This window comes from Rhinolophus ferrumequinum, chromosome 17 (genome assembly GCF_004115265.2).
Source record: "Rhinolophus ferrumequinum isolate MPI-CBG mRhiFer1 chromosome 17, mRhiFer1_v1.p, whole genome shotgun sequence".
NCBI lineage: Eukaryota > Metazoa > Chordata > Mammalia > Chiroptera > Rhinolophidae > Rhinolophus > Rhinolophus ferrumequinum.
Genome location: NC_046300.1, coordinates 50,091,734 through 50,115,459, shown reverse-complemented (window position 1 = coordinate 50,115,459; position 23,726 = coordinate 50,091,734). Strand labels below are relative to the sequence as shown.

The 23,726-nt window shown below is 41.0% G+C and overlaps 1 protein-coding gene across 1 annotated transcript in view; it reads right to left on the bottom strand.

The window, feature by feature from the left end:
* The window catches only part of CACNA2D3 (calcium voltage-gated channel auxiliary subunit alpha2delta 3), an 841,437-nt gene that overhangs the window by 138,834 nt on the left and 678,877 nt on the right, over window positions 1–23,726 (bottom strand). The window contains 5 exon segments of the mRNA XM_033132710.1: window positions 16,720–16,800; window positions 19,464–19,493; window positions 19,496–19,584; window positions 23,301–23,323; window positions 23,326–23,398. Coding sequence (XP_032988601.1) covers window positions 16,720–16,800; window positions 19,464–19,493; window positions 19,496–19,584; window positions 23,301–23,323; window positions 23,326–23,398 — 296 coding nt within the window.

The window sequence follows — 23,726 nt, the reverse complement described above, 5'->3', positions numbered from 1 at the left end:
GCAGTCAGATCACCAAGCAGCAGGAGGTGGCATCCCTTACCAATCCTGCAATGCCACACTAAATGGAAGATATCTAGACACTGGACCTTTGTCTAGGGGCTGTGTGTAACAACTAGCCTTTCATATTAGTCTCCAAGTAGTACTCTAAAGTCAACAATAATGGACACTCAAGGGAGAGTGATTTATCCTGTTCATTGGTGAATACCCCATACTTTAATGATGATTAAAATTACGAAAGATACCTAACTTGGAGCCTATTAAAAGATACTTAGGACAAAAAGGAAGAAAGGAAACACTGCCCTCAAGATGCAGAAGAAGTATGAAAAATCTATTTTAAAACATATCCCAATACAACTTTTAAAGTTTCTGAGTGGATTTGGTGCATATTATATCCACTCACATTCCCTTGGCCAAATCATGTCATATGACTAAGTTCAGAGTTAATGAGGCACAGAAGCATACAACTCCAGCAGGAAACACTGCAAGTGACATGGCAATGGGCAAGGACGTGCCGTCTCCTTACAGGGAAGAAAGGAGTAAATAATTGCAAGCAATCAGAACATAATAATAAAATAAAATAATGGCTAGTAATAGTAAATCATAAGCAAATATGTAAGTGACAAATGAATAAAATATACCACAGTCATCATGAGAGGTACAAAAGAAACACAGCAACTATTGAATTAGTGATATAGAATACATCATATGGAATACTCCCAGATTATAGAAGGGGGAAAAAAGATGAAAACAATAGAAGATGATTGCAACAAAGGAGCAAGAGTGAAGAATCAATATGTAGATAACTGGCTTTCTCCATAAACAGATTAGAATATATCAAACAGAAGGAAAAAAACAATCTGCCAAGGTATTTTCCTGAGTTACAGAAAAACTCAAGTTATATAGATCAAGAAAGGCTTACCATAAAACAGATTAATGGAAAAAAAAATCAAAAGTTAGTCTAGGTTAGTGTGTGGCACATATAAGTCTCAATTAGTTTAAATCAGAGAAAAATAAATTAACAAATAGCTTTAGGTAAAATTTTCAAATTTAAAGAAGAAATTAAAAAAAAAAAATTAAACCTAGAAACCAAACAAATAAAGACAAAACTTAACAAGGAACCAAACTGAGATTGCAACGTTCAGACATGCAAGGACTCACGGAGCACAATAACTTCAGGAAAAAACTATCTATCTCAAGATACACTTTAATTGATTAGGAATGAATTATAAAAAGCTAGAGGAAAGGCAGGTGAGAAGGACTTAAAAATGTGTAAGTCATGCCATTAAAGTGACAGCAATAAGCACTAAAATCAGTAAAAGTTAGAGTTAAATCTCAGTGGTTTGCTAATATGGCTACAAAACAATACAAAGTCAATAATTTAACAAATTTCTAAGCACCAACCGCATGCATGCCAGGCAATTTTCTAAGTATAAGAAATGAAGGAGAGAACAAAAAAATATAAAGTATATGCCCCATGGAACTTAACATCTAGCGGAGGCAGAAGATAAACAAATTAAAAATATATTAGGTGGGAAAAAAGCAGGTGTGAGTGAAAGAGACTGCTGGGGATTTCTTTTTTTATATATGACGATCGGAAAAGCCCTTTCTGAGAAAATATTTGAGCAGAGACCAGAGGGAAATAATGGAACTAGTGATGAAGATATCTGGAGAAAAATTTTCCCAGGGAGAAGGCGTAGCAGATGCAAAAGCCTTGAGATAGGAGCAATGTTAGTATATTTGAAGAGCAACAAAGAGGCGGTGTGGCTATGTTCGAGGGGACAAAGGCAGAAGAAGAAGGAGATGAAGTAAGAGGGGAACTAGGGGTCAAATCAGGTAGGACCTTCTGGGTTGTGGCAGGAAGCTTTTAAGATTATGCTCAATGATTCCCACTTCCTGGTACTCATGCCCTTGTTTAATCAGCTCTCCTTTTTATGTTATTTTATTTTTTTCCCAAAGAAATATGAATGATGTGTCATTTCTGGGTAGAAGCATTTAAATGCTAGAATAAGGAGCCTGGAGTGTTGGGTTAATACCTGTAGGTATAAGATAGCTGTCCTTGAGAGTCACCTGTACTGATAAGTGTACTTTTTGAAAGCAAGAGACAAGCTTTTGTTGGGTTAAGTTGCTGAGCTCTTGGGGATTTTTGTTGCTGTAGGCTAACTTATGCTATCCTGACTAATACACCATCTAGCGCACTTGAGGGAAAAATGCCTCTAATAATAAATATATTTTAGTGGCCCAAATTATTGACAAATATTTTGTTATCAAAATTAAAATAAAAAACCTCTATTGAAAAAGAATCTATTATTGTCCCAGTAATTTAGTGTCAAAATCTTAGAATTATCTGTGATTCTTCAATCTTGATATTCATATTTAAAGACTGGCTAAGTTCTACTGATGTCAGAAGTGGAGAGTGGAAAGGCTGGAAAACAAGCCTGTGGCTCATATTCCTGTTTTCTAAGTTGCTAACAAATGTTTTGGGGTAAGAGAGTTAATATCTATGAGTCTCTGTGTTTCTACTTTTTGTTAATGAAAGTTGGGCTATGATATTAAAATTAATTTTCAGCTCCCATATTCTATGGTTTTTTGATATGTTTCTCAAATGAGAGTTTTGTTTTGTTTGGTTGTGCAATCACCTCTCCCTGAGGGTGGGCTGGATTCAGTGCCTTGCTCCTGACAAAAACAGAATATGGCAAAAGTGACAGGATAGCACTTCTAAGATTACATTACCAAAAACCCTGGCTTCCACCTTACTCACTCTCTTGATTGTTCTGATGGAAGTCAACTAACACATTGTGAACTGCCCAGTGGAAACATCCACGTGGCAAAGAAGTGAGGGAGGCCTCTGGCCAACAACTGGGTAGGAACTAAGTCCAACAACCCAGGAGCACAGAATCTTGCTGATCTCATGAATGAATGTGGAAGTATTTTCTCTGCTTGTTGAGCCTTCAGATGAGACCATAGCTATCAACAACATTTTCACTGCAGCTTCATGAGAGACCCTGGGCCACAGGACACAGCTTCACTGATCTCATGCTTCACCCAGATTCCCGCCTCACAGAAATTGTGAGATAGTAAATGTTTGTAGATTTAAGCTGCTGAGGTTTGGAATGATTTGTTCTGCAGCAATAGATAACTAAAAATGGACCATTGTGAAAATGAACTGTGGCTTTTAACTCTGGGTAAATTGGGAAGTCAATAGAGTTTTGAATAGAGGAGAGACATGATATCCCATACCTTTTAATATGATTGTTGTGTGTCCTATGAAGAATAGATTGAGGGGGCCAGAGGTGAAAGAAAGCAGGGGAACCAGGATGGAAAGCCATGACAACAATCCAGGGAAGAGATGGGAGTGACCTGACCCAGTGGGGTAGCACTGGAGGTACTGAGAAGTGGTCAGATTCTGCACATCATTTGAAGAAAGAACCAACAGGATTTATAGATACATTGGTTGTGGGTAGGAGCAAAAGGGAGGAGTCAAGAGTGACTTCAAGATCCGGATTCAAACAAAGAGTAAAAAAAAAAATGTGTTTTTGAGACAATGAGGAATTTGAACACTGACTAGGTCATAGGTAATTAGGAATTCTTATTTTTAGGTGTGGCAATGGCATTGTTATATTAAAATACAAAGAAGTCCTTATCTTTTAAAGATATATACTGAAATATTTACGGAGGAAATGATTTAATGACCAAGATTTGACTTAAAGTAATATGGGTGGGGTGGAAGTGTCCTGGGGTGTTGAAAGGCCATGGGGCTGATAGCTCCTGGGATTAGGTAAAGACATATGGCGTTTCTTTTTATATTTCTGTTTACTTTTGAGTATATTCAATATTATACAAATAAATGTTTTCAAAATGACTCCAAAGTTTGTGGACTTGTGAATTACTAGATAAGTAGAATGATCTAGATCAGCAAGGCTGCAGAGAAAGAGTGGAGGGTGAAGATGTGAATGGAACTGGGACTTGAACTTGGAATCTACTGCATTTGATTGTCCTATTTGAGGAGGAGTGGAGCCTTGGAGTGGTCAAGGAAGAGTCAAGTGAGAGAGACGTAGGAGAGGTAAGCAGCGAAGTAGGTGAACAGGCAAGTAAAGAGATACTTCAAGGAGAATGTGATCAACATGACCAGTGCTGCTGATGGACCAAGAAAAATGAACATTTCAGGCAGATGGGTGGCTTAGTTGGTTAGAGCGCGAGCTCTGGGCAATGGCGCTAACGGTTCGATTCCCACATGGGCCAGCGAGCTGTGCCCTCTGCAACTAGAATGAAGTCAATGAGCTGCCGCTCAGCTCCCGGCAGATGGCTCAGTTGGTTGGAGCGCAGGCTCTCAACCACAAGGTTGCCGGTTCGACTCCTCGACTCCCTCAAGGGATGGTGGGCTACGCCCCCTGCAACTAAGATTGAAAGGAGAACAACTTGACTTGGAAAAGTCCTGGAAGTACACACAGTTCCCCAGTAAAGTCCTGTTCCCCTTCCTCAATTTAAAAAACAAGAAATCTTAAAAAAAAAAAAAAAAAGTAAAATGAACATTTGAAGTTCAACTTTGGATTTGGTAATGTGGAAGTTATTGGTGACATGGATGAGAAATGTTTCACTGCGGGTGAAACCTGATTGGAATGGCTTCCAGAGAGAATGGGAGACAGGAAGTGGGAAAGGTATACAGCATAAAAGAGTGAGAAATGCATAACACAAATAAAATCACATAACAACAAAAATTATTGTAGCTTAAAAACCTGAATATATCAGCAGAATTCTGGAAGATGGTAGAAGAAGGCTAGTCAAGAAAAAGCATATAAAATGACCATGAACTACATTTTCACTTGGAAATTTCTTTTCATTTTCAAAGACAATTGTACACTGTCATCTGCCTGAGCCTGGTTACATATAATTTGGCCTTGAAGTAGGAATGACATTCAGACACTAATCCTGACCTCGCGCAGATCTTTTCTATTCTATGTAGTATAGAACCGAGGAGTTCTTGGGGAGTACAAACATTGGGAGGCTACGGGAATAAAAAGCCTTTGATCAGCACTGTCCCTTTCCCACCACAGACTGGCCAAAGCATTTTCCATGAGCAAGGAAGTCCAGGGACACACTGCCAAAGCTTATGCTCCCGCTACAGACTCTGCTCATGCCCGTCCCTTCTTCCCAGGGGGGAGAAATGCACACCAGCTCACTTATCCTTTGCGGTCCCTTCACTTAGCATGAGTCATATATATTCCTGTCTTAACGGAGATCAAAATCCCAACAAGGTCATGAAGAGATTTGCCTGGATAAAGTCAGCTAAATAAATCCCCAAATCTCTCATGAGCCATGAAAAAAAAAAAAAAATCTGAGAAACTGTTTTCCACCAAAGCATGTGAGAGCATTTCCAACGTTCTACCAAGTATTATGCTGATTACGTCGTTCAGAGGTTTATAAACCAGAGCGAAGATTAAGTAAATCACTGTCTTGACAATGAGAGCAAGCATTTTTAGAAAGCTTAGGATCTCTGGTTGGGATTTCTGTGTAACCACATATACAAAGACATTAGGTGCAACTGATGGGCACAGTCTGATACATGGAGTTCTGTCTTCAGCATCTCCTAATATAGACTCTGATTGAAATATCCACTTCACTTTTATAAGATAGAAGGATGGTGAAAGAAGTGAGGGAACAAGTCAGTGTTTTATTTATTTTTTTAATGGACTGTGATGTAGTTTCATCTAAAGCAGGGGTTGGCAAACTATTTTCTGCAAAGGGCTAGGTACTGCATATTTTTACCTGTGTAGTCCTCTATCCAACTCCCCAGCTCTGCCATTTTAGCAAGATGCCATACACAATATTGGCATCGCTATATTTCAATAAAACATTATTTACAAAAAGATGGTAGCTATTTGACAAGGTACTTATCTTCAAAATACATAAAGAACCCTTCTGTCTCAACAATAAAGAGGCAAATAACCTAATTTTAATACAGGCAAAGGATCTACATAGATATTTCTCCAAACAAAGATATGCAAGTGGTCAATAAGCGCATGCAAATATGCTCAGCATAATTAGTCATTAGGGAAATGCAGATCACTTCACATCCACTAGGATGGCTAAAATAAAAAAAGACAGATAATAGTACGTGTTGGTGAAGATGGGGAAAAACTGAGACTGTCATAGGCTGCTGATTGTACAATGGTACGGCCACTTTGGAAAACAGCTTGGCAGTTCTTCAAAATATCAAACATAGAGTTACCACATGACGCAACAATTTCACTCATAGGTCTCTACCCAAGAGAAATGAAAACATATATTCACACAGAAACTTGTACATAAATGTTTATATCAACATTATTAATAACAGCTAAAAAGTGGGAACAATCCAGATGTCCATGAAATAAAAGGCTAAAACAATTGTGTGTGTGTGTGTGTGTGTGTGTGTGTGTATATATGGAAATCTAATTTGTCAATAAAAAAGTATTAACACATGCTACAACATGGATGGACCTCAAAAACATAAGCTAAATGACAAGCCAATCAGAAAAGGCCACATATTGTGTGATTGCATTTATATTTCGTGTCCTGAATAGGCAAATCCATAGAGACAGAAAGTGGATTAGTGGTTTCCCGGGGCGAGGGTAGTAAGTGGGACATTAAGAATGAAAGTGTGGGTATATGGGGGGTTCTTTTTGGAATGTTGAAATTGTTCTAAAATTATATTGTGGTCATGGTTACATAACTTCGTCAATATACTAAAACCCAATGAACTGCAGACTTTTTCTTTCATGTTTTCGAATTTATTTAAAGAATACAAAAAAGTGCATCTGAATGATTAAAAAAAAACACACCAAAATTTGTTTTTAATTCATCATATGCTCCCGCACCAGGCCATATGCGGTCTAAAAGATGGCTCAAAGATATGTGCTGACTTCTGGACAAACTGTTTAATATTACTGAATTTGATACAAGAATATGTGAAGTTTCTATTTCTCGAGTGGTGATGGGCACCTCATAACTGCTTGCTCAGAACCACTCACACACCGTTTTCTCTCCCTCTCCCCCACACTCTTGCCTCAATGACACATAACACAAACTTGGGAGACATGAACTGTATACTTTAAACGAGTAAATCTTATAGTATGTGAAATATATCTTAAGAGAACTGTAAATAAACAAAACAAGACAAAATAGGTGGTAGCCTAGATTTGGTCCAGTGGGCTGTAGTTTGTCAACCTCTGTTTTAAGGCATAGGTACATAAAAGTGTGAGTTTCAAAGTTTTACTACGAAACATGCCAAGGTATTATAATGACATTTCCTATGCAAGTTTTCACAGAGAACAGCACATGGCAATAAGTGTGGGCTAGTGAGTGGTGGTGGATGGAACAGTCATTCTTAACAATACAACCACACCAATAATAATTCAGCAGCTAATCATTACTCAGCTATAAGCATTTACCTAGTACTTTATATATATAACAACATTGTATATTATATGAGTTGTGATAAAAAATATGGTGAATGTTTAAATAAAATAAAAATTATTACAGTAAAAGACACATTGCCATTAATCCCCCTCAAAATACTCCCCCTCGTTTCAAACACACTTATCCCACCGTTCTTGCCACTTTCTGAAGCAGTTCTGGAAGTCCTCTTTCATGAGTGTCTTTAATTGCACTGTCATGGCTGCCTCCATGTCTTGAATCAATTCAAAATCTTTACCTTTCATGGTCATTTTGACGCTGGGGAAGAGTCAGAAGTCATACGGTGCCAGATCCGGTGAGTAAGATGGATGAGGACACACTGTAATGTTTTTATTTGACAGAAATTGCCATATCAAAAACGATGTGTGACATGGAGCCTTTCTTTTTTGATCACAAAATATGGTGAATGCTACTGCCGAGTGCCATCCAACAAAAGACAGGGATCCTTCAATATGGGAAACAGTGTGTCTAACCTTAGTAACAGTGTGTGACTAGTTTCAACTTGTTCAGTGCAGTCAGTCAGGTGTGAGTTGAGAGAAAGTGTGTTTTAATATGTGCCGTAAATCATCCTCCATCATGACAACGCTCCATGTCATACATCACTTTGGTATATGGCAATTTCTGTCAAATCGAAACATTACGGTGTGTCCTCATCTACCTTATTTGCCGGATCTGGCACCTTGGGACTTCTGGCTCTTTCCCAAAGTCAAAATGATTCAGGACATCGAGGCAGCCATGACAGTGCTACTAAAGACACTCACGAAAGAGGACTTCCAGAACTGCTTCAGAATGTGGCAAGAACGATGGGATAAGTGTGTTCGATGCAAGGGGCAGTATTTTGAGGGGGATTAATGGCAATGTGTCTTTTACTGTAATAATTTTTTTTATTTAAACATTCACTATATTGTTTGATAATACCTTGCACATTAATTTATTTCTCTTACAGGAACCAAAGGGGCACCCTAAAGCCAGACAATCTGAGTGTAATAAATATTACACTATCAATTAACGATGAAACAAACATCCATCTCTTAAAAGCTAGGCTGTTAGAAATCCAACCAATCAACCTCATTTTACAAACATGAAAACTCTGGTTCAGAGCAGGAGCAGAGAATGGCTCTGTGCTCATTCCTAAATCCTTGGTTCACATAAGCTTTAATGTTCAAATCTCACCATGATCTTCAAAAAAAGGGGCCTTAAATTGCTGATACAGAAAATGCAAGCCAGGTATGAGGACGTTGTTACCCTAAAATTCGGCTGCTGATTTTTAGGGTGCGGGATGTCTTGGGGCTTTTGACTAAGGTTTATAAAAGGACAGTGACTCTTGGAAGTGAGTGTCCTGGAGAGTTAGCACAGAGGATCCAGTTTCTCAAAATTCTAGGCTATTTTTATTCCTAGAGCGGTAATCTTCACCATGACCTTGTCACTGGCTATTGTGGTATGCAGAACAGCTGTTCTACATGGCAAACTCTAACTCCAATTCTGTTGCAGACTTAAAATACAGTGTGATCAGTAGCTCCTCACTAATCCACTTCTATAAAGTGTGTTGTTGTCAGTCCTGCTGGCTTAGCTCTCCTTTTGCTCCTGCATTGCACCCATTTTTCAGATTACAGAAACAAATGCCAAACACATAAGAAGCCACTAATAAGACATATTGCAGAGGATATAAAGCATGAGTACTTTTAGGGCACAATAATGTTATATAATTTTAAAGTTATGGATATGCTGCATTTCCCTATATTTGTAATTCTCTGTTCTGTTGTAAAGGCCTTTAATAGTTAAATAAATAAATAAATACGTGAATAAATGTATAAAATATGAAAGTTGGTAAAAAACAAAAAAAAGCTGCACCTCAGGGGACATTTTGAGCAAAGGTTTGCCTTGGGCTCCCCTCCTCCCCCCGAGTAATGCGTCATGTGGTCACCTGCCCGTTAGTCCTGCTTTTAGATCATCTAAATACACCTGAACCTGAGAGACTCATTCATTCTCAGAGTACCCACCTGGAACATGGCCACAACATGTATGAGGGGTCTCGTTCAAGATTCTTGGAGAAGTCCATTCCCTTTGCCTGGAATGCTCTTCCCCCCGGTCTTTCCATAATGGCTGCCTCTCATCATTCAGGACTGTGCTCATGTCACCTCCTTCGGGAGGCCTTCCCTAAGGCCCTGCACCCCCAATCTGGAGAGGCATTGCCCCCACCACACACCCATATACACGTACGTAGGAACATGAGCATGCATCCCTGCCTTTACACTGCCAGCCGCAATTCATCTCTTTATCCTGATGTGTTTTCTACAGAGCATCTGCCACTACTGGAAATTCCTGCTTCTCTCCCTTCCTTCAATCATGCCATATTTGACTGTTGTCTTTTATCTCCCACACAAATGGAAGCTCTCCTTTGGCAGCAACATGGTGTCGCGGTGTTCTCAGGGAGCATTGCAGCATTTGGATGGAATGAGTCTTTATGGGGCAGCTGTCACCCCAGCTTCTGGGTGTAGGATACCAATAGGGCCCTCTCATTGAATAACAAATAATTCCTCCCCATTCTATAATGCCCACTGGGGTACTTGTTCACAACTGTACCTCCAGCACTAGGTATACAGCAGGTGCTAGATATATGTTTATTGAATGATTTTATTTAAAAAAGAAGAAATGAAACAAGATCTGTCTGTATATGAGCCTATAAGGGAAAACACTGAATTTGACAGAGCCAAGAGCTGGGTTTGCCTGTCAGTTTAATCCAGCATTTCTCAATCTTGCCCCTATTGACATTTTGGACGAGATAATTCTTTGTTGTGGGGCTGTTTGTGCCTGGCAGAATGTTTGCCAGCATTCCTAACATCTACCCACTAGATGCCAGTAGCATCCGTCCTAACCAGTTGTGACACTCAAACAAGTTTCTAGATGTTGTCAAATGTTTCTTGGGTGGCAAAACTGACCTCGGTCGAGAACTACTGGTTTAATCAATATGTGTTAATTTCTTCCAAGAAAAAATCACTTCCTTTACTCAGATCTAACAAACTGGAGGTTTATTCATGCAGACTGGATACAGACACCCTGACATACTAGTCAACCCCTATATACCAAATATGTGAAATGCCACCAAAGGAATGGTGTCAAACTGAATGTTTGCCCGTGCCATTTTACCAATGTTATTCATCCAATTCTAATAAAGGGTCCATGTTAAATAGTACTCTCAGTTTAAATAGCACATCGCTGACAATAACTAATGGTCAACGACGTTAATCAATCTCTTTCCTACTTAGCTGGTTAAAATGAAATCTTTTGTCCTATCATCAAACCTTTCTCTTCATCACACTGCCTTGAATTATGCAAATGAGACTACATAACCCACATTTTAAAAATTCATTCCAAGAAATGAATCTATTGTGGTCTGTATTCCTTGCAAAGGAACAGACCAGCAGATTAGAGCACCCCCGCGCCCAAATTTACTAAAAGTCATTGAATTTTGTACTTAAAATAGGTGAATTTTTGGTATGTAAATCAGACCTCAATGAGTCTGTTAAAAAAGAGTTTCTGTAAGAAACTGATGCCTAACGGACACATAGACCAATGGAACAGAATAGCGGATCAGAAATAAACCCACGTCTGTATGGTCAATTAATCTATGACAAAGGAGGCAAGAACATACAATGGGGTAAAGAATGTCTCTTCAATAAATGACATTGGGAAAACTCGACAGATACATGCCAAAAAATGAAACTAGACCACTTTCTTATACCATATACAAGAATTAACTCAAAATGCACTAAAAACTTAAATGTAAGACCCCAAACCAAAAAACTCCTAGAAGAAAACCTGGGCAATAAACTCTCTGACATTGCTCTTAGTAATATTTTTTATGGATATGTCTCCTTGGGCAAGAGAAACAAAAGAAAAAATAAACAAGTGGACAACATCAAACTAAAAAGTTTTTGTACAGCAAAGGAAACCATCAAAAAACCAAAAAGATAACCTACTGAATTGGAGAAGATATTCACCAATGATATATCTGATAAGGGGTTAATATCCAAAATGTATACGGAACTCATACAACTCAACACCAAAAGACAGACAGTATAATTAAAAAATGAGCAGAGGGCCTGAATAGACATTTCTCCAAAGAGGACATGACGGCCAAAGAGGACAGATGGCCAACAGACATATAAAATGATGTTCAATGTCACTAATCATCAGAGAAACGCAAATTAAAACCATCATGAGATATCACCTCACACCTGACCAAATGGCTATCATTAAAAAAGTCAACAAACAACAAGTATTGGCAAGGATGTGGAGAAAAGGGAACCTTGTGCACTGTTGGTGGGATTACAAACTGGTACATCCACTGTGGGAAACTGAATGGAGTTTTCTCAAAAAAAAAAAAATGTATAGAACTATCCTATGATCCTGCAACACCACTTCTGGATATTTTTCTGAAGAAATCCTACACACTAATTAGAAAAGATATATGCATCCCTATACTCATTGTAGCATTATTTATAACAGCCAAGATATGGAAGCAACTTAAGTGTCCATCGATAGACACTTGGATAAAGAAGAGGTGGTACATACATGCAATGGACTATTATTCGTCCATAAAAAAGAATGAAATCTCACCATTTGTGACAACAAGGATGGACCCAGAGGGTATTAGGCAAAGTGAAATACGTCAGACAGAGAAAGACCAATACCATGTGATTTTAGTTATATGTGGAATTTAAAAAACAAAATACGCAAACAAAACAGCAACAAACTCATAGATACAGAGCACAAACTGATGGTTGCCAGGTGGGAGGAGGGTTGAAGGAATGGATGAAAAAGATGAAGAGATTAAGAAGTACAAATTGGCAGCTGCAAAATACTTGCAGGGATGTCAAGTACAGCACAGGGAATATAGTCAATAATATGGGTACTAGATGGGCACTAGACTGACCGGGGAATCACTTCATAAGTTACATAAATGTCTCACCACTATGCTGTACACCTGAAACTAATATAATATTGAATGTCAACTGTAATTGAAAAAAATAGAAATTTAAACAAAAGAAACTAATGCCTCATGTCTATAATCTATATCTTTCTGTTGCTGATCAAATTCGCTATTCTAAGCATGACGTTTTATGCTTGGACCTCAGAAAAGACATCTGCTGATGCAGAGATAACCACTGGGCCAACACAGTTGCCATGAGGATGGGACACTAAACAGTTTTGTAGTCCTTAAAATATCCATATTGTTCTGTATCATATTACTATGGTGTGGAGTGGGGTTTTATCTGCTGAGTGCCTCTCTCAGCGTTTTAGTCAAGTACTGTGTTCCCATGGTCTGGACAGTACATTTTGTAAGCTGAAGTACCCACATATAGCAGGTGAAAATGAATCCCGTATTCCTTGAGTCATTTACTCAGTCAATACTTTTGACAAATTCATCACATGGCAGCCCTTGTACTTGGCACTGGGAATAAAAAGATAACTGGGACAGTCCTTACCTTGGAAATGTGTAATATTTATTTAAGAAATCAAAATGGAACATTGTAAGGATTGATTTTTAGATTCTGAAATGTTAAAATGTACATTTTTAAGTAAATAAAATAATTCAGAATGTATCATCTATTATTTTAAAATTCCAGAAATCTGGACTTCTTCACAAAAACTGAGGTGAGGTATTTTCTATTTGTCAGAGGAACAAATCTAAAAGGAGAACAGGGAGGTCAGGCAAACCCTCCAACGCGGACAGGGGTCCCCTGCAGAGTTTCGCCTTCTAACTTGGCTCCCTTCCTCCCCCTGTACATTGCTTTTCTTCTCTAGGTCATTTCCCTCGGGGCATGGTGGAAGCAGTGCCGATGACTACTGGTCCCTAGGGCCCTGTCTCCCCATCGAGAGGAAGGTGGAGAATTAATGCCATTATTTAGACAATTTATGGAACGCAAGTCAATAATAATTAAGGACCAAACAGGTTTCTACAAGTTCAATTCAATTTACAGAATTCTTAGAGGACCGATCCACCATGCTTCAGGCACTCCTCAGGGTTATGCCGTGAGGGACAGAAGATGAAAAGAACAAAGTCTTTGACGTCTAGGACCTCTTTTCAATTTACTTGCCCTGTATAGACGTGGCTTTCAAAGTAACTGCTATTTGCAGTCTCAGGGGCAATTATAGGGCCTGGTTATGATTCATTTATATCTAGAGTGCCTGGTCAAAGCAAGACGTGAGGAAATATTTATTGAATAAATGAGTGAATGAATAGATATGCTGCCACCTTGAAGATAAAAATGGGTTATTGCAAATTCTAGCTTTTTTATACTTCTTCATAATCAGGTATTTTCTTGTTTGTTTTCTCATGTTATCCCCGAGTCAACCAAGAGTAAGGTGAGAGAGAGAATGATCCCAATCTTATTTTAGATTGACCTTCAGAGACCCAAGACCACACATTTAACAAGCTATAGAGTCAGTGACAAATCTATGTGGACTTTACCGTCCAAGGTTTGCATTTCTAATCACAACAGAAAAATGGATAAGGGGCCTGACACACACAGAAGATTCCAGGGCTCTGGAGAGACTTGGTAGGTCAAAGAGAAAATCCTACCACTTCTTTCTTTGCAGTGGGAAAGCAATTAAGAAAATTCAGCACACGAGTGGCAGCTGGAGAGTTGGCAGGTTCCTCAAGAGAAGGGCTGTAAGCAAAGTCATAGGCCGAGAAGATGGATGGGGCCCATTTATGCACCGAGGCTGACACATAAATGGAATCTTGCCCAGTTTGACTGCCCTTTCTTCAAAGATGGCATTGACAGATGGTATCTAAATGTTTTTGTTTAAAAAAGAAAGCAAGAAAAAAGAAAGTAGAGAATAATACTAATAATAAAAACAAAACAAAACAAAACAAGAAACTCTTTCTACTCCAAACAGACACATGTCGCCAATGAACATGAGAATACCAGATCAGGTCTGGGAGAAGTGCGGGCCTCTCAAAGTAGTCCTTGATAATTATTTGCAAAGTTGTACACCTTTCCTTTCATATAAATTTCAATTTAACACAAGGATTTCATTGAAACCCCAAATGACTGCCAATTGGCTATCTCCCATCTGCGGTGGAAGGCACACTGGTGGGGGACATGCCTGCTCACATATTCCATCTTCACCTGCCAAAACAAGGCTTCTTCCCCAATTAAAATGGCCTTTTAAAAAATTTTAGAATGGTAAACAATGTCTACTTAATTTGAGGAAAATACACAGAAGAAAGTTATGGAACGCTCTCATACAGAGTCAGTGAAATTTGGGGGAAGTAGTGAAGACGCTGCTCAGCTTTCAGAGACAGAAAGGTCCTTCTGAGGTCATTCCCTTAGCGGTGCTGCATCTAGGGCAGCCTTCGAGATCAAACCGAGCAAATCTATTTAATCTTACATCTACCGAACACACTATAAAAAGGAAGGCTCATAATCACCAGTGTTACAAGGTAAGAACTAAATACAACTCCTCAGATAACCTTGCTTCTTTACCATGCTCTGTCGTTACCTTCTCAACATGGGGACCAGTTGACACATACTATGGAGCAATAAACAAGAGCATGTCTCTTCCACCATCTCAAGGTGGGCCAAACCTGCCTGGGGTCTCTGGCTAACTGTGGAACGCCATAGTAGATCAAGAAACCATCTGGAAAATTCCCATTCTTCTCCAGACTGGATTCGCAGTGCCCAGGCTGAGCCCACGTTTCACCCATACTCAGTCCCAAAGACATTTATTAAATCCGAGGCATCTGGAAATATTTGAGCATCGTCTGTAAAACGTGGACATAGTGGCTTGGATGACCACTGTCATCTTAGGGTCAGCACAGAGCATCCTTTGTGATGACGGAATGAGAAACCCAAGGAAAAGATTTTAAAAAGAAATTTCAAACAGACAGACAGCTTCGTCCAATCACGTCTTTGGCAGCTGCTGCATGTGGTACCAGCTCCAGAGAGATAACATGCTCCAGAACTAGCTGGCTGGTTCAGCCTGGAGGTAACCACATCTGACCTCCTTTAAGCACAATAAATCTTCCCGAGTTAAATAATGATCCTGTCTCCTACTTTCCTCAAGGAGCATGAGACACTGAGTGACAAAATTTAAAGACAACAGCCGTCAATCCTCAGAATCCTTATCTCTGAGCTGATTAGTTACAGGTCTGCCTAGTTCACGATGAGCTACAGGTCAGATACATAAGATTGTCTTCCTTGCCATACCCAATAACCCAGAAATAACCAGGGCACTGTCCCCAAATCTTTCAAACTCTGCTAATACAGTTATGATGCATAGGCTAAGTCGGAAATAAGGTGGAGAAGCAAAACCCAGTGTTTCCTAGCCAAACAACCACTTCAAACATGTCTGCTCTATTTGTATTCCTTCCCACAAACATTTGAGAAGACACAGAAGTTGATGTTCAAAGTCACCCTCCAGAACAACTTCTTGAGGGAGGCTGCTCCAAAACCAAACGACTCCCTTTGGTAAATCTAGCCAATATCAGGATGGTGCTTGGAAGGTCTCACCCATCCATCAACCAATGGATTCAACAATTATTTATCAGAAACAGGTGATGTGCCAGATACTCTTTCAGGCTCCATTTTTTTTCTCAGCAGATCCCCTCCAAAGAGAGCCTGCGGCAGTTTCCAGCCTTTAGGCCAAATACCACCAATGAAAGCTCCAAGCCAGCCACAGACACACTGACACTCCTGAGACTGAGAGATATGGAAAAGCCAGAAACAAGGTTTCTTTGACAATTCAAGACTCTCAATTGTAAAATGTTTTGGTTTTCTCCTTGTCCCAACCCGGCACCTGCAGATACATTTAACTCTAATTCCTCAGGGGGATTAGGGTGATGAAAATCTCAGGCTCTCTGGAGAAGGGCACATTACAGCTTGAGCTTGCCTACAAACAAACCCACAATTTCCTTGTAGACCCACTGTTATCCTAATGATGTGAAAGTGGGAGGCCATGCTTACTTTAAATGAGCATGCTACCTACTGTCGAGAAATACTCTTCTGCACACACCAACCATTTCTTCCTGGCTCAGAGTTGAAGAACAAAAGTCCTGGGAAAAATTTCTATTTTCATATCAAATACAACCAGCTGTCAGACCCTGGGATTGGAGGAGATGACACCAAGTCGAGGAGGGAGTAATTAAATTGCTTTTTCCTTCCAAAACCAACTTTCCGGCATACAGAAGTAGTTGACTGGCCACATAAGTGGATGCCATGCTTGCTTTATATTCATCGATTGAAATCCATTGTTTACCTGCCACCACGGGAGATTTCCGTTCATCCAGGAGCTGGATGGAAGTACTCGCTGTCACCACATTGCTTTTGTTGACTGTTCCTGTAAGAAGAAAAACGAAAAATGGAGATAGTTACAGTGCACATGTTCAGAGAGTAGTCATCTTGGCTCAGTAACCAATTCTGCAGATGGGACTGGGGATCACTGCCCCAGAACCCAGGGTTGGCCTACTCTGTTAGGCCACAGGTGCTGGGTAGCCAGTCCGCTACCCAGGTGAAGGAAGCAATGAACCAAGTTATGACCACCTACACTGGGAAACGTCCAGCCTGTTCTCATCAAAATTATTGACCACCATGGCGGGACCACATTTTTTTTCTAATTTGTGGTTACTAATTGCAGTGTTTACTTGTGTCAGTAATCATATTTATATTGCCTTTCTAAATATAGCTATGGGAGAGTTACATGAGAAAAAAGTTTTGAAATTATTTTACAATGCGTTGAGAACCTCAGCTCTGATTTGTTGGTTAAAACTTACTGACTTATAAAATTCTAGTCCCAGCCCAGTTTTTCTTAGCAAATCATTCTGAACAGGAATAGAGCGGGAATGCAATCCTTACTCCAAACTCTTGTTAAGGTGGTAACAATGTGGCACTAATATTAAGAGATTTTCAATTACTAACAGTGGTTCCAATACCCATGAATTAAAAGATGCTGAGCACAAATTCCTAACGCCCACAGTTAATCACTGTTACCCTAGTGCCTAACCTTATAAAAGGTGTTCAACGAATGTAAATTAAATGGAATCGATTGAATTGAGAAGCAGGGAGAAGGCAAACCTGAATTTGAATACACTTATGACCAAACCAATTAAGAATTTCCTTCTGGCCCAAGTCTAAACAGTAATGAAAACCAGCTTGTTTTCCAGTGTGTACAGGTATGCAACACACAGTAGAAAAAATGAGAGCACTCCACCACAACACTTGTACTTGGTGAGTTTTAAACATTTTTCCCTGAATCTAAAGGGGCCAAGAAATCTCTTCAGATATTATGTCATCCATAACTTTACCATGAAAAGGTCAATTCCTTTTCATTATGTGATTTCACTGAAAGTTCAATGAACACTCCACATGCCAAAAACCAATTAGGCAACAGCCTTAATTAATCAGAATTTGTTTCTTCCAGACATAATTCTTTGTAGGAAAAACCATGAATAAGAAAACAAATGGACGTGAAGGCCATCTCACACACACACACACACACACACACACCACACACACACACACACACACACACACACACACCACATTTAGGGATGCTTACATCTCCCACAGCTCCTTCTCCCTGTCCACTTTTGGGCAAACACCTCTCTGTCACAAAGGATAACTTAATGATTCTAATCCAGATATAACAAAAAGTTCTTTTTTTTTTCCTTTAGAGAACCATGAAACAGAAAGCATCATGAGATTGCATGATAAAAGAAGACATTATTACTGATAAGTTTGCAGCAGAATGAGAAAGTCCAGTTGATATTTTCAGCATAAACTGTGATAAGCATAATAAAAAGAATGATTTCTGGTCACCTGGAAATTTATGTCTGAAAAACATACACGTATGGGTGCGGGTACGCACAAGCCTGTCAGCAGAAGAACACAGACTCAAGAATCTCACTCCTAAAAGGAACCTAATTGATAATCTTGTCAAAAATCTTACCTAGCAAGAGAATTTCTACTATAGCATTTGCCTTTTCTGAATATCTTCATTAATGAGGGGTCCTCTTCTTAATGAGTCCATTCAACTAACTATTAAACAATTCTTGCCAACATGTCTTGTGCAGATTTCGAAGGCACTTTTTATGAAGGTGTTTTTCATTCATGGACATGAGCAAGTGCCAAGACTCCGGGAAGGGGCTTTGACACCAAGCACTAGGGAACCTCCATTCGGGTTGACTTAGGAATGCTTGTAAGAGGTTAATACTAAAGGCTCTGATATAAAACGTAAGTATAGACTGAACTGTGCCGAACATTCCAGATTTACAGAATTAGGTTTTACTGCTTTCTGAAATTTCTGCAGTGCACAGTGCAGAGCCATACACAGAATGAACACCAACAATACTGGATGCATGAGACAAGAAAAAGCAAGGACAATTAAAAGCATTTGTAGTTTGACTTGCTTCTCAAACTGATTGAAATAAAACAGTATGCAGTATTTTTTTGGAGGGAGGCAACCTTATTTGTTTTTTATAATATCATAAAATCTTAGGACTGGAAAAAGTATGGGCTACATGCTCCCCATTGGTTACCTGCCTTCCATCAGGATAGCACAAGGCTCTACAATTCTGAGTCCTTACTCCTGCATGTTGATTTTTAAAGCAGTTCAGTTCGGATGCAGAATTGGGGACTCCAAGTGATGTGATTTGCTGCAGGTTCTGAAATAGGATGTATGCCTGCCTGAACTTTCTCTAAGTAGAGCCATGACAACATTTTCAAAAATCTGAGAAATTTGTATTCAAATTCCACATGGGACACAATTAACAGTCCTGCTCTCTGAAATGCTCTTTGCACAATCTGGTTAAAGCAAAATCTTCATTCTCTTCGGGGTTGTTACACTTAGGGACTAGGTCACTGGTTCAGCACTGGGCCGATATTCAGTATTGGCTCCTGAGGCTGCCGTAACTCTCTGCAGCATCTGGGCAGCTCCCCATACTCTGCACGCAATGCCCAGGCCAGTAGGGCAGACGACAGCCCTGCCTCCAACGGGACACCCACCTGTGCTGAAGGGGATCGAGTAGACGAAGCTCCTGGGATCTGCTCAGCGGCTCTTCGGTACCAGAGAGGGAAATGGTCTGCGTTAAAAATATTCTCCTTGTCTCCAGCTCTCAGGAAGTCCCTTGAATGGAAAGGAATAAAGCATGGCACCAGTCCGCAAGGAAAAGACAGACACGGGTGCATCGCAACTGCCCTTGTTGCATAAAAATAGTGTTGGCCTTTAGAGCAAGAAAAAAAAAAAAAGCTTCCAGAAATCATATCAGAAGACCCAAAGGCATAGTCAGAAAGCTTTGCCTTGCCTTAAAATCCACACATGGACACATATCATTGGAAAGATCAACTACTTATGCAGATTTAGTCTTAGCAAGGGGTAAAGGAGGTAAAGTGGGCCATGTGGGGATGTGGGCTTCCCTTCTCTCTCTCGCTCTCCCTACTCTCCAGCCCAGCAGGACTGCTCTGGGTTTCCTCAGTAAAGCCCCCGGGCCCCCTGCCTTGCTGCCTGCTGCCACAGCGCTTTTCTCTATCCAGAAGGCTGCATGCACTGTGCCCCGCATCTGTTCCTGTCAAAATCACACTATTTTAAGGTGTGCCTCAAAAACCACCTACCATATTCATCCAGAGACACACGCAGGTTCTGGCCCCCGCTGGGGGCCCACAGCCTCGGTCACTCTCACAACCTTCCTTTTCCTTGTCCTTATTGGCACAATTGTCATGCCTCCATCCCAAGTCTCCCAAGATCACTGAGGAAAGGAGGCTTTGTCACCTTTTTGCATCTTCCACAGAACCTTAAACATACCGAAGCCCCAGTAAGTGCCTGACTTATCTCCCGACTCATTGTTTTCCTCTCCAGCATCTGAGTGCTTTGTCTGGCTGATATGGTACAAACTCAGGGTTGTAAATGACTGTCTGGTTAGCCCACAGTCTGCAGAGATCTTTCAGGAAGGGAGATCAATCAGGGGACAGGTATATGCGGAAAAGGCCACTAATTGAACCAGAAATGGCACTATTTCAATCCAGCAGTTTGCAGCATGGAGTTGGTTCATGGCGAGAAATACTCAGATATTCTATATGGTTTTTATATGCCAAATTATAACTAGTTGGTTATTAGAAACTACTTGAACTTGGCATCCAGTTCAGGAAAGTATAGTTTTAGGATATGGTCAACCAGTGATCCCTTGATAGCTTCCAAAGATGCAGGGCTCACTACTTTGAGAAGAAGCCTATGCTGTCAGAGGTTACCCTCAAAGTCTTAGACAGGACTGAAATATGCCTCCCCGTAACTTGCCCTAGCATGTCCTAAGTACTCTCCGAGGGCAGAGGCCTTATTTTTCTTGACATTCCCAGGGCCTAATATTCATGAGGCACCCAGTGTATGCTTAATGATCACAGAATAAATCAAACCTCATATCCAGATAAGAGCTCCTCAAGTATTAAACACAATTGGCCATGTCTTTTCTAAATAATCTTTCTCAATTCTTCCAGAAGCCCTCCTCAGTATGGCCACCAGCCTGTGTAAAGGGCTCTACTTTGTTCACATCCCTATGATAATTTGTGCTACTGCACCTGAGCATAGCAGACCGAAAATGGTCGGAGCTTCCTGCTTACATTTGTTTACTGACTCTCACCAACAGGACAATACTCCAGAAATTAAAATCTTATTTTGTTTTTAAGTTGGCAAAAGCACGCTGCTCTCACTCAGAAAACCAACTTGGGAGGCTCGGACCAGACTGAGGAGGTACAGACCTCCCTGTGCCACTCAGAATGCTGCACGTTTGGAGTTCCAGGATCGACGGCACAGACCAGCTCCCCTTGGCCCTGCTATATTCAGCAGTAATGTGTCCCCATCCTAAAATCATCAGGTTGCACGAATATTGAACTGTGAGCTTTTTCATTGTTTTCTTTAGGCCTGAGATTCTTCAGAAACCTGACTTGGACAGGTGTGTGACGGAGACTGTTGCCCAGACGTAGGTGGGATGAAACTGCTGCTGCCTCCCACACTCCGCCACGGGCACAGACATGACATGTTCACTCATGCACTTCTGTTCAGTGGCGAGATATGTATAACCGTATGGAGGAGGTGACCTTTTCATGCAGCAGTTAATGGTGCTTTAGACGGCCCTTTTCCAGTCACGGTAGGTGGGATGATAGCTTGGTTAGAGGTGTGAGGTGGTTCTGGCTTAGACTGATGGAGACATCCATGCTTTGGGGATGGCAGGCAATAGTTCTGGAACACTGCACATCTGGCTGGCTACTGCCTGCTGCCTCGGACCAGACCGGGCTGGCACCCAGGCCAGGAAGCAGGAGCCCGCAGCTCCTGATCTCTATTAGCTCTGTATGAATGCGAATGGGCCCATGACAATGACCAAGTAGTGATTCAGAAGGAACCAGGAAGAAGAGACCTGATTCTACAGAATCTCTGAAAATGTTCTTCAGGAAAATAGATCCTTCTTCTGTGTACTAGGGGCTGTTCTGGTGTTGTGTAAGACAGGTCTAGGTTTTAGGCAGAGCTGAATGACCTTGTGTGAGTTACTGGGGTCAGTTGCTGAGTTTCTAAGCCCCTTTTGCTCATCTACAAAATGAGAATAACAATAATATGACACTTACCAGGATACGATCAGAATTATACAGCACCATAGGTAAAGGGTCACGTAAACTGAAAATGGCTCGAACAAACACATGGGAATCTTAAAGGCCAGCAGTTTCTTTCATTATCTGCGGTTCAAATGGGAGCTGTGAAGGGCTCACCCCTTCCACTTAGGACTGTGGCGGGGAGAGGCTGACATCGCTGAATGTGTCTGTACGACACGTGATCCAAGAGGCCACACCGAAGGCTCAGGATAGATTAATATTGGGGATGATGACAGGTTACAGAGGCCACAAACTACAATTGAAATAGCTCCAGCAGCAGGTGGTGGGGATAGGAAATGGAATCCCAGTACAGGAGGCTGATGATAGTACAAGTTAGTTCCGGGGGGTGGGGGGACTTGTGTTACACAGTACTCCCTCAGCACTGAACTCTTCCGTGTATGCCTTCTTAAAAAAAAAAAAAAAAAAAAAGAAATTCTAAATGCTTTCTAATCATGGCTAAATAGAGTATATCCAAGTAGTTGGGTCCTCAATGGATATCATTTTCATTGGAGGGGGTAAGACGTCTAAGACCCTAAGACCATAAGACCACAGAACCCAAGTTGCCTCCAGGGACTGAGCAGTGCCTTTAAAGGGCATCTGGGTACTGGACTCGGTGACTGGGCTGTGCCCACTGTCCCTCTGGGTCTCTCTGGAAACACAAAGAAGCATTGTCAAACCCACATGACACCAGGACGGCCCACTCCTGAGTGTGTGGCTAAGCAGGCCCTCAGGCTCAGTGAAGAGGCACAGAGGTTTATCAAAACATGCACAAACAAATAAACAACAGACTTGAAACACTGATTCTTGGACAAGCAGGAATTCCTCAGCAGAGCTGTACAACAGCTGAACTCCCTGAAGCCATTTGTGGGGGGATGTGCTGTCCCCCCCTCTGGCGGCTCCCCCAGCAGCCGCCACCATCTCCAGAGTTCTGAAATGACTCACTCAAGAGGGTGGTAGGGGACCTCTGGGACAGTGGCCAGAAGGCAGCAAGCCTGAAGAACAAAGGGTTGTGGAAGGGCCAACAGGCAGGTGAACAACACACTACGGCCTCTGGGGTAGAACGGAGAGGACAGTGTCACCAGGCCTGGGGGGGGGGGCCTGAATTTTGTTTCTGCCAGTGGTGGAAGGAATCAAGAAATGAAATAAGGTTTCCTTTGAACCTCCCCTCTCAGGGTCTCACAGGGCCCCACAGAGAACCCTCCTACTCACTGGTTGGTGAGCTGCTCAGCCCCCAAACAAACAGGTTGATTCTCGAGAGGCCGGTACGAGTGCCAAGGAAGGCAACTTCCCCACCCTTGTCAGAATTCCTGAAACAGAGCAGCAGACATCAGGGGGATTCTTCCAGACAGGAAGCAGTAATGGCTTCTGTATTTTAAGGCTCATGGAATGTTTTACAAAATAGCAGTTTTGAAAACCTGAAAATTTAAAAGAACTGATAGAAACACAACACACACACCACACACAACACACACACACCCACACACACACACCACACACACAACACACACACCCCCCCCCCCAACACAAGAATACCAACTCTTGTCACTTATAAAAGTTTTTATCGTAATTCTTGCAAGAAAAGTTCAGAACTCCACGACAACAAAAGCACCATGAGAAAATGCACCTCTTATGCTG